This window comes from Ahaetulla prasina, chromosome 7 (genome assembly GCF_028640845.1).
Source record: "Ahaetulla prasina isolate Xishuangbanna chromosome 7, ASM2864084v1, whole genome shotgun sequence".
Lineage (NCBI taxonomy): Eukaryota > Metazoa > Chordata > Lepidosauria > Squamata > Colubridae > Ahaetulla > Ahaetulla prasina.
The window spans coordinates 48,005,711-48,021,723 of NC_080545.1; the positions used below are offsets into that span (position 1 = coordinate 48,005,711).

Genomic DNA, 16,013 nt, shown 5'->3' on the forward strand with positions numbered 1-16,013 from the left:
AAACGTATAAGGAACTATTGTTAAAATTAGGTATATCTAGTTTAATGAAAAGAAGGACTAGGGGTGACATAATAGCATTGTTCCAATATCTCAGGGACTGCCACAAAGAAGAGGGAGTCAAGCTATTTTCCAAAACATCTGAGGGCAGGATAAGAAGCAATGGATGGAAACTAGTCAAGGAGAGATGGAACCTAAAACTAAGAAGAAATTTCCTGACAGTTAGAACAATTAATCAGAGGAACAACTTGCTTCCAGAAGTTGTGAATGCTCCAACACTGGAAGTTTTCAAGAAGATGTTAGATAACCATTTGTTTGAAGTGGTATGGGGTTACCTGCCTGAGCAGGGGATTGGCCTAGAAAACCTCCAAGGTCCCTTCCAACTCTGCAATTCTGTCCTATTCCTATTCCTATTCCTATTCCTATTCCTATTCCTATTCCTATTCCTATTCCTATTCCTAGTCCTAGTCCTAGTCCTAGTCCTAGTCCTAGTCCTAGTCCTAGTCCTAGTCCTGTCCTGTCCTATCTTATCTTTTTTTTTTATTTGCATTTATATCCCGCCCTTCTCCGAAGACTCAGGGCGGCTTACACTATGTTAGCAATAGTCTTCATCCTATTTATATATTTATATACAAAGTCAACTTATTGCCCCCAACAATCTGGGTCCTCATTTTACCTACCTTATAAAGGATGGAAGGCTGAGTCAACCTTGGGCCTGGTGGGACTAGAACCTGCAGTAATTGCAAGCAGCTGCTGTTAATAACAGACTGCATTAGCAGTCTGAGCCACAGAGGCTTAGAATAGAATACAATATTATTGTATTCTATTCTAAACAAATCAATAGATCTGATGCTCACTTCTTGTGTTTTCAATTATATATTATTGTTTTTGTTGTTGTTTTATTATGTTGCTATTTTAAACTGCTCAGACTCACAATCCATGAGATATTTAAAAATGATAAATGAATACATAATTAATTTCTATTCCAATACACTTATCTGAAAATTATACTATTAGAAGTCTGATCCTGATGAGATCATTGTTGGGGGGGGGGTTGGAATTGGGACCATACAGACACAATTTTAATTTAGACTCAAACCTCAAACTTGATTCAGAACTTCACACTTTCCAAATTGTAAAATTATTTCTCACAAAATATATGAAGTACATCAGCATAAATGGATTAATCAAATTAACTGATGGTAATGGTAAACATGGAACCATTCAGTGATTACTGAAGGGCAAATCTATCATTGGACATTTAATAAACCAGCAAATCAAATTTATTTCATGGATCTTTAAGACAGCATAGAACTGAAATTAGTATATCTCACAATGATGGAATTCAGCATGAGATTGCTGAATTATTGGAAGGAACAGGGAGGGTGTGAAGATTTCTGATGCCCACTGCCAGTTTCCTACAGTCAGAAGTCACTCCTGGTCCCACTATTTTTTTGGTCATTATGATTCTCAACTTAAGTAAGAAAATATCTCTTAAACCATGACCTAACGGATCATAGGTTATTTAGTTATTATTATTATTACTTTCTGCCTAGATAGACAGATAGTCAAGGCCACAAGCATACATAATATCTTGGCTTCTTATTTACTCCACAACAACAATGCTGTGAGTTGGACGAAGAAAGAGTGATTGTCACCCAGTCAGCTTTCATGTCTAAGGGAGACCAGAGATGATAATTACAGTTTCCTGGGGGGTTATATTTGTGCCAAATAAGATAGTTTTGGTTATCAAAGAGTGTGATGAAGAAAAGAGAAGTTCTTCATGCAAAGGCAAATCAAGGATATGTAGTTTTGTTAAATTGAGATGAGATTATCAGACGATGGCCATGAAATCTGCCATGACATTTCATCTGATAAAACTAAGACCCTTACTATTGTCCCTGAACTTTCACTACTCAGAGAAATAAAAAATATTTGAACATTTATTTATTTATTTACATTTACATAAATGTTTAACATGAATAGTTTTCAGAACAATATGAACTTTTCTTCTCTCTTGTTAATTCAGATAATGAAACTTTATCAGTATTTGTTTGTTAATAATTAAATTTCACTTTAGCCTCTCCCCTAGAGATGCCGATGTTTATGCAACTGATTTTAATGAGGCCTCCTAGAGATAGCTATGTTTATGCAAGTAATTTTAATGAGACCATTGTTTCCAAAGTGCTAGAAAGAAATGTCATTTGGATTTGTTAGAGCCATTTCAAAGTTGTAGTATCCAAACCAAATTTTGTTATATTTTTTTGGGGAGGATTTGAAAGATAAAGTTTACCAGTAAATGAATTATGAGCATTACCTTTTCTTTTTTATAGCTTCTTTTTCTGTTTGGAGATTATAAGAATGGCAATAACATATCACATGGAGTGTCAAAACATAATCACTGAATTCCTAGGTTTTTTAAAGTTAGTTCATTAAAACCAGGATGGAGGAGGATTGATGGGGTTGGTTGAATAATTGAACCCCCTCTCCTTTTCCACATGCATTGCACACATCACACACATGTACACAAAATGAGGAAGGGGTTTGATCTCTAGTCCCCCTACTATTTTGATGCTGGTTACTCCCGTTGTAGATGCTCTAGACTGAAACTAATAAAATGTGTCATACAGAATAAAATTGGAATGCAGCACTGAATAATCATAAGTTATTTTTATCATTTAGGTTACAGGTTACAGCTGTATGTCAAAATATTCCAATATTTAATCCACATTTATGATTAAACATATATAACTAGTCATTGATCAATATTCTTAGATCTTTACAATTCTCCTACTTAAAATTTTATCTAGTAAAAGCAAAATTGCTGTCTAGAATAATCAGCTTCAATTAAATATATCACAGTTAAAAAAAAACACCCCATAGTGATTATCTCAGAAAATCAATTAACCTATCTCATAAATTTCCTCTTCCTAAAGGGAATGCTTAGTCATATTTTTTTACTGAAGCACAAATATACAAGGATGTAAACTTAATATAAACTAATATAAAAAAGAGGAAAAAAGAAAAAGAAAAAACAAAGGAGAGGAAAAGGAAAAATATACATAAAAAAGGAAGAAAACAAAAAATATAGAAAGAAATTACTTCCGCCTTCATCAAGACAAGTACAAATTTTCAATAACTCAAAATCTTCTTTAATATTTCAACCAGAAATCTCTTCATTCCATATCTCATCTTTTATTTATTGGCAAGTAATTAAGCCTCATTTTTCAATCATAATCAGCAAAAGTTAATTAAGAATTACCAGAAACACACATACAAACTTTAAACAAGTAAATCTATTTCATATTTCTTTCCTTTACATCCTTTTCTCTAAAAATACAAGGAAAAAAAATCTTCTTTCCATACAGGGGTGGTATTCGTCTTCCTTTGCTATTGGTTCGCAAATGTGAGCTCGCGTGTGATACCTCCGCACATGCGTAGGACCTTCTGCGCATGCACAGAGTGTCAAAAATGGGATGTGATGATGTCTGGGCGGGTGGGCAGCTGCCTCTGCCAAACCAAACCAATCTATCTGCTGGATAGAACTGGCTGAATACCACCACCATTCCCATATCTTATCTCATATCTATAAACAAAACCTTAAAGCCTATTCAGGCCTAATCAAGAAAAACCTATTAAAAGCTGTTAGAAAAGAGAATCATGCACATTAACTTTGATCAAATAACTCAACTTTATAAACCTTAATTTTAGTTTTAAAGATCTTGGTTATGCCTTTTAGGTAATGTCTCAAAATGTGATTTCTTCTCTATTTTCTATTTTTTAGGAATTCCTTTATAAGTATAATACATCTCTTTTGTAAATCTAAAATAAGAAATTTGTTCAAGTCACTTTTCTGAGTTGAAATCCCCATATGTAAGTACTCTTATCATTTATTATTTGTGTGTTCCTTTTAATTATTAAGAGCTAAAGCTCTTTCATTTCTAGATCTTACATAATATCTTTGTCAATATTGTTCTTGTATCCTGTCAATCTTAAATTCATATCCAAAACAGCCTGATATTCATTTATGTCTTCTTCTATCTCTTCTTAAATCCATTTTTATTGTATCAGTCTAAGAGTAAGTTCTGGGGACATTGTTGCCAAATATTCTTAAAATCAGTTAAAACATTTTTCTCCATTCTGTATTGATGGGATTTCTCCTTTTATTATAATCTTTATTTCTTTCTGGTTGTCTTTGGTAGCCAACCTTCAAATGTCACTTCTTATGTTTTTTCTCTTACCCAGAACAATTTCCCAGAGATTTCTTACACTTAGAACAAATCTTCATATATGTTAAAGAAATTTTTAAACAAATTACAGAACTATCCTTAAAACCTTTTAAAAGTCTAGTTCTTGCCCTTTAGTTCATTCAAAAACTTGCAAAAATCTGTATTCTAATCAACCTTTTGCTGTTTATTTCCAAGTAAAAAAAGTTTTTCTTTAAGTTTTAAAGTTACACAAATCTTCTTTAGCTGCAGATTGGAATAAAATCACCTAGTATAATAAGGCTTGACCTTCTGGAGATTCTTAATGTCCAAAAAGCAATTTACAAGCCATTTCCAATAAAAGTAATTAAGAGGGGAAGTAGGTGAACTAGAAAGAACAGAACAGAATAGAATAGAAAGAAAAGAAAAGAATAGAACTTTATTATTTAAATGTACACTAATCACCATACATTAAAATGAAATTTCGTTGCATTCAGCTCTCAAAAGATAACCATTATGCATATACCCACATACACACTCGGTGTCCTTTGAAAGGCTCCGAACAGCAGCTTGAGCAAAGCTGGCCTTTCCCAACTCCCAAAGCTCAACAAACTGCCAGGGACTGCTATTTCATGGTCCCATCATGGAGAGCAGCTGTAAGAAGCATTCTGGGCAATCCCAAGACATCTGAAGAAGAAACCTGCACCAGCTCCACTTTCCACTGCAATCATTGGCTCCACTAAAATTGAAGCCATTTTATTCTGCCATTGCTTTTCTGGAAGTTAACATAACATAACATAACATCAGAGTTGGAAGGGACCTTGGAGGCCTTCTAGTCCAACCCCCTGCCCAGGCAGGAAACCCTACACCATCTCAGTCAGATGGTTATCCAACATTTTCTTAAAAATTTCCAGTGTTGGAGCATTCACAACTTCTGAAGGCAAGTCGTTCCACTTATTAATTGTTCTAACTGTCAGGAAATTTCTCCTTAGTTCTAAGTTGCTTCTTTCTTTGACCAGTTTCCACCCATTGCTTCTTGTTCTACCCTCAGGTGCTTTGGTGAACAGCCTTACTCCCTCTTCTTTGTGGCAGCCCCTGAGATATTGGAACACAGCTATCATGTCTCCCCTAGTCCTTCTTTTTGTTAAACTAGACATACCCAGTTCCTGCAACCGTTCTTCATATGTTTTATCCTCCAGTCCCCTAATCATCTTTGTTGCTCTTCTCTGCACTCTTTCTAGAGTCTCAACATCTTTTTTACATCGTGGCGACCAAAACTGGATGCAATATTCCAAGTGTGGCCTTACCAAGGCATTATAAAGTGGCATTAACACTTCACGTGATCTTGATTCTATCCCTCTGTTTATGCAGCCCAGAACTGTGTTGGCTTTTTTAACAGCTGCTGCACACTGCTGGCTCATATCTAAATGGTTATCCACTAGGACTCCAAGATCCCTCTCACAGGTACTACTATTGAGCAAGGTACCACATATACGGTACTGGTGCATTTTGGTTTTTTGGCCTAAATGTAGAACCTTACTTTTTTCACTGTTGAATTTCATTTTGTTAGATAGCGCCCAATGTTCAAGTCTGTCAAGATCTTTCTGTAACTTGAGCCTATCTTCTGGAGTGTTGGCTATTCCTGCCAGCTTGGTGTCATCTGCAAATTTGATGAGTTCCCCATCTATCCCCTCGTCCAAGTCATTGATGAAGATGTTGAAGAGTACTGGGCCTAAAACAGAGCCTTGGGGTACTCCACTGCATACTTCCCTCCATGTGGATGTAGTTCCGTTGAGGACTACACGTTGAGTGCGGTTGGTCAGCCAGTTACGAATCCATCTGGTGGTGGTGCTGTCTAACCCACATTTTTCTACTTTATCTAGTAGTAGGTTATGGTCTACTTTATCAAATGCTTTACTGAAGTAAAGAATTTAAATTTGCTACTGATAAGAAAACGCAATTAGAATTTCTGTAGAAGGTCTTGTAGGAAGTTATACAATACACAGACCCCCGATGTAAATATATAAGCATTTAAAGTTCATGCTATTTTATGTAACTTATGTTGGCTATTAAACTAAGAGTAAGATTTTCATACTATTCTCTATTTAGACAAATTAAATTGTCATGTTATATATCACATAAGCTTAGAAAGTCATATCACCTTTTGTAAAGTTTCTAAACGTACTAGCAAATCACAATATTCTTAACCAATTTATGTGATATATGTGGAGGACTTTGTCATTCCAGCACAATAAATATATATTTTAAAATTTCTTCTTTAACCTTTTGGGGAAGGAGGGTTTCTACCACAAAGTTTAATTTCAGGATCAATGCTGTTTATAATTTCTATCATTTTCTATCACCAAACACACTGAAGGATTTGTATTGACCATTTTAATGAACGAACAAAAATATATGCAAATCCTTATTTTCATTAAATGAAAAAAACGCTTCACATGAATTAATGAATGTTACCACTCTGATTTCATTTCATCTGATTTCACCCTAACTCTAACTCTTTCAATCTAGTAAGTCATAAAATAATCAGACTTCAATGAACCTAGAGAAATTAATGAGATTTAGCATTAAGGAAATTTCTGTGCTAATAGAGGAACAGAATAATAAACATGTTTGAATAGCTTCTAAAAGATGGACTATAAAATGTAATGGATGGTTTCCAGAACGAAATCTCCGGATTTCAACATACCCATAACTGAGACATCATATTCTATTAGCAGAGTTGCTTCTTGACCACACTGTTTGAGAATACACATGGCTTCATTGTGTGAAGTTCCAACAAGCCGAATTCCATCAACGCTGAGCAACCTGTCTCCAGGCTTGATAGTACCCTCTCTGAAAAAGAATAGTCATTATTCATTTAATAGAATGTTTCTTAGAAAACTGTTAGAAAATATCTAGATTTTCTAGTATTCTTTCCCAACATCCAACACAACTGGCTATTCTCTTAAAATTTATTATGGGTTTGCATATAAAATATTTCATTTCAAAAATTTGAGCATAACATTTTTCAGATTGCCCTAGTTTAATTATGAGATAGATTTATGGAGATCCTCAGTCATTCAGGTCATGGTTGTCCCAAAGATGCTTTTTCAAGAGGCAACTCAGCTGAAGGAGTTTCTTGGATGGGAAGCAAAATGTCTTCAAAGAAAAACCAGAAAGTCTAGTTGCCTTTTGAAGAAGCATCTTTGGGACAAGAAATAAATTATCTTGCAGACAGGGGCAATGTTTCAAGCTCGAAAGAGAGTTTATTTGAGTACCTTGAGCAAAAAGCACTTAGTGACCATTTGCCGGTCCCAATTGTGGTCATTAAATAAGGACTACCAGCATTGTAGAAAGTTTTTTTGTACTGCACTGGAAATGATGGAAAATGTAGATTTGTCTTTTGAATCTTATTATGTGTCTGCCAGCTATGAAAATAGTCTTTAGAAATTGTAGTTGCTCATACTTTCCATTTAAAAATGTGCAAGTTTGAAGATCATTCTTTTATTCTCTTACAAAAGATTTTGTTTTTTTTCTTATTCAGCATGACAGATATTGGAATAATCTTTCTTTTCTGGGATTCATATAAAATGCATTCAGTTCTATAGAAGAATTACTGTTATCTTTCCATCCATGAAAAAAGCATGTGCAGCTGGAGACAATAACAAAATATAGCAAGTGATAAGCTATCAACAAACAAGGAGGTGGGGAGAAAAAGCTACAAGATTTTCCTCATCAATAACTAGCTTGTACTTCTGCAACTGTATGGCAGATAGAAACAGGCATCTCTGCTGATCACCCCCTCACTCACACTGATGCTTTGCGCCAAAATGTTGTTTTGGAGGACATACAGATAGAATTAATGATACTATGAATAGATGTTCATAAGGTATTAAGCCATTCCTAATGTATGTTTTTTAAAAAATAAAATAAAATTAAAGGACTGTTTTTCTCAAAAAGGAAAAAAAATAACACCCTAGAATAAAAATAATTTTCTTTGCAAACAATTTTACAAAAAACCAGAAGGTTAAACTTGTATTTTGTTCTCTGTGTCCTACTTTAAACACTTGTTAAACATTTTATCAAAGAAGCCACATTTCTTTAAAATTCATATCATGCAGTCTTATGCAATGCTTGTTATAACACAAATAATGAAATGTGTAATTTATTAAGATAGATGGGATGATTATACATGAGGGTGTCTCATGTGCTTTGTAGTTCTTGGTCTTAACTTGCATCTTCCTCCAGTGATTCAGCCTTTGTCCTTTTGTATTTATATCTTTTATTTGTGAATGTCCATATGTATAAGTGCACTCCAGAAAATGAAATATACCTGTCGGCAGGACCTCCAGGTCTAACACATGTTATTACAATAGGACGAGATTTATTTCTGTCATCGTGTGCTCCACCTAGAAAAGGCAATAAAACGAACACATTCTTATACTTGTATCAAAATCTACATCCAGCTTTATTATCTCGAATAACTTTAGAATGTTTGAACGTAAGTTTTCTTTCCCACTCCTGATTTTAATGTTACTTAATATTCATGAGGCTGGTTCATAAATATAATGAGCAGAATCCGGTTATATTTATTGACTAATTCCAATGAAAACCATATAATGATATTTGATTAGAACTAAATTTTCATACAATAATTTCAGCCATGTTAGCAATGAGAGGAGTATGTATAATGAATGAAAGCATACAATATGCGAGTAAATCAGCTTAAAATTTTTGAGGAACAAATTATTATGCGGAACTTACCTCTAATTACAAATCCAAAAGTGTTCCCTTCTTTATGTAAAGTAACTTCCACAGTTCTAAAAATGACACCTGAACCTTGTACAGCTGAAAAATAAGATAAAGCTTTCTAATTATACTGTTTGCAACAAAACTAAACTTTACAATTTAATCATAATTAAGGTATCATTTATTTGAGCTGAGCAAACCTTCTGGAAGTTTCACTGAGGAGGATGTATTTCTCCAAGGTTCAGAGAAGTGTTTTCAAGAACTTTCTCAAATGTACTGAGCACATCTGTGAATGCACAGAAATGTCTTCTGCCAGGGGGACTAACTTAAGACATCTATGAAGAGCGTAACTGTTTTTTAGTTCCTAGTACAACTGCTTAGATAATATACTGCTTTTGGATTACCAGGCAAGCTGTTTATTGCTATTTGTTACTAGTGATTTGAAGACAGTGCACCATTTATATTTTATATTATAGCTAATGATAACTTTTCCCCCCACTATGAAATATTGAAATTATCTGGGAGATTAATACGAAGATACGAATTTGAGTAGCAGTAATACAAAGAATGAGAATTAGGTATAAATCAAAGCAGGAGGAAAAATTCTGTAATGCAGATTTTATCTAGAGGCTCTAAACAACTTAAAATAGAGGATTTGCTTCAGCATAATAAATGAGCTATATTCTCTTAATATTCCAAAGTTATCTGGTGTTAGTGTAAGGCTTCAGTTGGCTGATATTGAAGCTGGAACATATACACACAATGATTTAAGGACCCAATGTCTCTGTTAAGTACCAACGCAGTCATTACGAAAGAATTCCAGTAATTGCTAAATATCAAATGAAAGCCTTCTTTAAAGTGAATTTAAAGGTAAATTCTTGTACTCCCCACCACCAACTTTGCAATGCAAAGGCCTCAAATCTTCCTGTTTTGGACTTGGAAGAAATTTATGGTATTTTATATTAGTTTTCAAACTTCTTTAACCCTAAACTTCTAGTATTAGCTGACACAGCCAGATTGGAAACTAAAGAGCTTTTATCTCTTGAGGAAGGGATAGAACAGAGGAGGAATAGGAGCTACAAACCTTTTTTAAAATCCTGTTTTGGATTTAATGGCCAAAAACTGTTTTCAATAATGTAACTGATTATCTCAACCTTTGACCACGTAGTGGCCACTATAGCAACTTTTGTTTCTTTCTGTTCAATTGTGTCCAATAATTGGAAACTGCCTGGACAAATCCCTGTAGTTTACTTGGGAAGATTCTTCAGAAGTGGTTTGCCATTGCCTCCTTCCTAGGGCTGAAAGAAAGTGACTGGCCCAAGATCACCCAGCTAGCTTTGTGCCCAAGATGGGGTTAAAACTCACGATTTCCCAGTTTCTAGCCTGATGTGTTAACCAGTACACCAAAAATAGAAAAATGGATGAGCTCAAAATCCTCTTTGAGAAATAGATGTTAAGATGATCACTAGAAGGGACATCAAAAGCTAAATTATTTTTATTCTCAAGTAATATAAAAGCATTACACCAAAATTGATCTCGACAGGAGAAGTGCAAATATAGATGTAATGGAGGCTCGGGAAGAAAAAATAGGCAGTAACGGAGAATAGAAAAATCTCCCCCCTGGGTTTCATTGCATCATGAATATACTGTAAGATGTTATCCTCTTGGATAGAACACAGAAATTACTGAAAATAATGGAAACTCATGTTATCTTGCACCAGAAAAGGGTGGTATTGCAGACTGCTATGAATGGGATAAATGAGATTAGATGGCATAGATTGCAAGCAATTTTGCATTATTATATACAGCTCCTACAATATCAGCTGTAGTATACAATCCGATAGATATTATTTGGCTTTTCAGTTATAGTGCATATAAGACAACTGTGCTAACTTTTAAATGTTCAATTTTGCCTTTAATGATTATCAAGAAGAAACATTCTTAGGAGATTTCAAATTACCTCTTTTGGGGATTTTAAAGATAACTAGATTTACCCTTTACTCAATAGCAGAAATCAAACTAGGACAATGGATAGGCCTGCAACTGAGAAGCAGTGCAAGCTCATAACACTAATAATCAACTGGAGGTAAGACACTGTGTTCAGTCACTCTCAAGGTCAAATTCTGCTAAATACAACTCCCCTAGAAAGGGAAGAGACAGACAGGAAGATTGGAGAAAAGGAGAATTAAAAATTGACGCAAAAAAATTCCCCTAATCTTCTGAACTTTAAAATTCTCCTCAGACTGAGCAAAAATAAATGGAATATACCTTGGAGATATTTTTTAATAGTATAGTGATAACAGCTACTACAGAATTGCTTATAACTTTAGTATCAATAAAAAATGAAGAGAAAGAAGTGAAATTTGATTTATTAAATAATACAACAGGACTCAACATAGGAATCATTCAATATTCCAGTAACTTAAAAATAGGAACTATGATCGTTCAACACCAGATGGTGGGGAAAAGGGCAATGGATAAACATGAGACAAGAAGCCGGACAGCAGTTTTTCTCTGATCAAGAAGTGGGGGAAAGTTTATACAGATTTGATAACACAATTAATGTAGCTTGTAAATGGCCTCTACATGATAAGCAATCTAAAGTCATTTGATAATCCAAAAGAAGATAAAAATACTGGGAAGTCATGGCTGAATATCTGTTGAGGGAGCTTTTTCAGCAAAATGCACCAGCATGCTTCAGCTCTAACTAACAACAGTGAAGCAATAACATGACCATTGATCAATAATTTATCAACAGACAAGCCTTTGAATTAGCCCTTCATGGCTGCAGCAGAAAGACTTGAAAACACTATATAATATTTAAAGAAGTTTAATCATTTTATATATTTATAAATTCACTTAGTATATCTGTCTATTTATTTAACGTTTATATCTTCTAACTTCTTTATTTTTGTGGTTGTATTCAAGCAATTAAAAAGAGAGACAGTGATAGATGCTGAATGCTGAGCAGAGATGCTTTATCAAGTGTCTTCCCATTGGTTGGCAGAGCCCTAGTAAGGAACACAGGAACATCATGAGGTAAATTAAACAGTATATAGAACACACAGAAGAAAAAGGAGGGAAAAGGGGAAACTCCCCCTTTATACTTATAGCAAGCAATCATAGCATAGATTGCATCATGAATGAGTTAGCACTCTCTAACTAATCAGCTACAACTGTGTGTTCTGGCCAGGGGTGAAATGCTCTCGATTTGGACCGGATCACTCAATCTGGTAGCAATGGTGGTGGGTGGTTCGGAGAACCGGTAGCAAAAATCCCTGCCTCCCCCCACATGCCCAGCTGAGCCGCGCGATCATCAGAGGTTTTTTTTTAACATTTAAAAACATTTTTTCTTTGGCTGAAAAAATGCTTTTAAAAGTAAAAAAAAAAAAAAGTTGGCCATGCCCACCCAGTCACATTACCCCCCACCAAGCCACGCCCACAGAACCGGTAGTAACAAATTTTACATTTCACCCCTGGTTCTGGCCTATTGTACATTTTACTGTTCCAGCTACTAAATTCAATATCCTAACTTAGGTATCACTCATTTTGACACTGAAAAATTACTCTTCTTAAGAATAATGTCTGATTAGGCTGAATCATCATAGTACTAGAGAGCTCTGCCGCCTTCATCAATAGCAGTCCTCTTCCCAGGGTGTCTTCTGGCAACAAACAGACCACCCATTGTAATTGTAAGCATTTTGCAAATGACAACCTAGATAAATGAGGTTAACAAACAAGCATTGCTAATATGGAAATTAAAGAACAAAACAGTGAGCCTGTGAACAGAAGAAGAGAAGGACGTGGGAAAAAAGCTATTACCATATTTGTACCATACCATCAAATTAATTTTATTTTCGTAAAAACATTTTACACAGGATTATTATTTTATAAATTATTACTTACAAGCAGGTGGCAGTTCATACTCCACTTCTAATACAACCCGTTCACCAACATTCTTGAGCAAACTAATGATCTCATCATGGCGAAACTTTGTCAGGTTGATTCCATTTACAGATTTGATGTAATCCCCCACATCCAGTTGGTCACTTCTGCAACACACATCTCTTCTTCAGTGAAGCTGTATTTTATTTGTTTTATAACATTTACATGTTTGTAGCTCAGGGTTCAAATGAGGGGTCCTTGGTGCTCTCTGAGCTTGATTGTTTTCTTGCAGACATTTCATTACCTATACTCTTGGTGACAGGAACCTTTCCTGTTCACCAGGGTCATCAGAGGTGTAGCAATGGACAGGAGGCTTGTCCCATGTATGCAGTTGGAGTTGGAGGACAAGGTTGGATGGCGGAGGCTGAGTGGGCAGGGGCCGCAATGTGGCAATGACAAAAACTGGCTAGGCTGCCTCACCGTGGACCACCCTCTGTCTTTACTTTACAAGTATTCTGTGCATGTGTGGATGGGCATCTGCATATCTGACAAGTTGGATTGCATGCCTCCACCCTGCACCTCTGCCTCCACCTGCTGCTTAAAAGGCCGGCCCAACGGCTGCGGCGCATGGACCACCTGTGCTGCATGGGTTACAGGACTCCCAAGGTGCACAAGAATGGTGCAGGTGGGGTGGGGCCAAGCATGGCTTCTTGGACATCTTGGGCTCACATTGCTTCTGGCCAATTAGCAGCTAAGGGGCCAATGAGCTGCAGCTGCTGCTGGGCACTGCTAGCCCCCGTGTGCTCCCCGGCCCCCTGTGCCCGTGCCCAGGGGGAGCGCCTGGGTGGGGTGGACCGGGGCTGAGGCGGCAGGGCCGGCACCTCACTGTCTCCATGACAGCTCTGAGGGCCATATCAAAAAACTTCCACTGCTGCATCTGATGGGCCTTGTGTTGACATGTCTGATTTAGGATGTTGTTACCTAGTTTGGGTAATAAAACATTATCCAAACATCTTCAAGAAAACAAACAAGCTCAGAGATAATGACCCCTCATTTACAAGTTAAAAACATATTATTTTAATACTAATAATGGTATGACATCCTATATATAGAAATATAGTATTCCTTTATTTATGTAGTAGTATTATTACCATATATAAAAGTTTTACAAAGCAAAAACAGGTCTATATTTATGAAGCACGTCAAACTGTTTCTCTATATAGTCCGTTGGCTATTTGATTGACAAAATCTCCACATGTCCAAATTTCTATAATATGACACCTTAAATGACACAGATCTCTCAAAAACGTACCAGATAGGAGAATAATGTTTCAGAGTGTCATGTGAAAATCATTCACTTAAGGTCTTTTTGAGAGCAATGATTACACCTGCATCCTCCATAGATTACCAACATTAAATTTAGTGAAATACAAATGAATTGTTCACAAGTAGAATAAGTTGCCAATTTAAGAATTAGTCACAGTACAATCTATTTAAACTTTTGAATTCTTTGTCACCATTTGATTGAAGAATGTATTCTGCGTATCACCAAACCTTTTCTTTATTTGTAATATTGCATCTTGAAATATTTCTTAACTTTCTCAACTTTTAAAACTATCAAAAATCTTCTCTAATGTTTCTTCGCTAATGGCCTAACTTAGATAAAAGCATCTATTATTTATTGTTGAGGAACTAGAAGATATCTTTTTTGTGTGTGTCTGTTCTTTGTCTTGAAAAGTCTTTACCTAGCAGCAATTCCTCCTTGTCGAAGGTTGGACACTCTTGGTTTTCCATCTTTGTCCGTTCCACCAGATACTGTAAGCCCCAAAGTAGTGCCCTCTTTTTTTATCAGTTCAACTATTGTTGAGCCTTTGAATTCCTCTGTTGAAAAAAAAAAAGATTACCATTAAAAAGGTTTACATAAAAAGGTTTAATTTCAGATATAGTTTATATCGTATGCTATAATTTCAGAAACACTGTAATTTTCATAAAAATTAAAAAAATATTTTTGATTTTAGTTTTTTCAAATACAGTGATGAAATGGTTTCTATCCCCCCAAAGTTTATTTCACAATATATTTGCTAGCCTTTAAGATATCATTTTGTTGTAAGAATTTTGTATGCCTTAAAAGATCTACTATACTTATCTGTGTTTTAATGTCATAAAAATGACTTAGTCTTGAGAAGTAAATCAGTAAATGGACTCTATTGTTTGCCCCTTGCAGAAGAAAAAAAAATACTAGGTTATTTTTAAAGATTATATACAACATAATACTACATGTGGTTAAGCCTGTTGAAATCAATGGACAAAATACATTTAATTTAACCCAAATAAAAAATAAAAATATATTACTCTGAACAAATGACATTATTTTATTTAGTTTGTAAATAAAATAAAAAAATATTTTGACAAAAGCTTAAATTGCTAATCTGGTAATCTTCTTATCTTGAGAAAAAAATCTAATGAACAACTCAAGGGTAGGCTTTCCTATTTCTGACCCACCCCCCAAAATCACATGCTTTAGCATAATCCTGTCCTAAGTAATGAAATCCATTAAGATTTTCTATCTTAATCTTAATTATAATGAAATAATCCAATTCAATAGGAGTTACTACTAGCATGAATAGAATTGCAAAGTTGAAGAGTTGGTACCTATTGAAATACCTTTTGTGTATATATTCTAGCACAAAGTCTCAGATTGTCTTTCTAATAATATTTAATTTCATTTATATTTGTTTTTATTTATTTTTTAAATGTGTGTTACATATAAAAGATTAAAGCACATGACTAACTATAAAAACTAATTCAACAATAATGTTAGCTTTCTTATTCTGCATTTCTGATTTCCAAGGGTTAGTGGCCATTTTGTATATTGATACATGGAAAAAGGTATTCCAGAGATGCAGAAATTTTGATTACAAGTGTTCATATGAGACACTTGAAATTTCCAACAATGATTACCACGTTTTTTTTTGCAGCCAAAATATAAGCAATTTTATTATTAAAAATGCATACTTTAGAGCTTTATATGAAAATGCACAGGATAGTCCTAGCCCAGATCTAAGTTCCATTGATTGCCATAAGAATTTCCTACTATTAAAACTGTTGATTAAACACACAACAGGAGAAAAACCTTCTAAAATGGCATGACCATCCCTCCAAAGGAATAATTGAGAT

At 34.9% G+C, this 16,013-nt stretch overlaps 1 protein-coding gene across 1 annotated transcript in view; it reads right to left on the reverse strand.

Annotated features, from left to right (window-relative positions):
• The window catches only part of GRIP1 (glutamate receptor interacting protein 1), a 409,502-nt gene that overhangs the window by 106,405 nt on the left and 287,084 nt on the right, over positions 1-16,013 (reverse strand). Inside the window, exons 3-7 of the mRNA XM_058189644.1 lie at positions 14,582-14,717; positions 12,858-13,003; positions 8,967-9,050; positions 8,536-8,611; positions 6,910-7,055 (exon numbers count right to left, since the gene is read on the reverse strand). Coding sequence (XP_058045627.1) covers positions 6,910-7,055; positions 8,536-8,611; positions 8,967-9,050; positions 12,858-13,003; positions 14,582-14,717 — 588 coding nt within the window. The remainder of the gene's footprint in view (positions 1-6,909; positions 7,056-8,535; positions 8,612-8,966; positions 9,051-12,857; positions 13,004-14,581; positions 14,718-16,013) is intronic.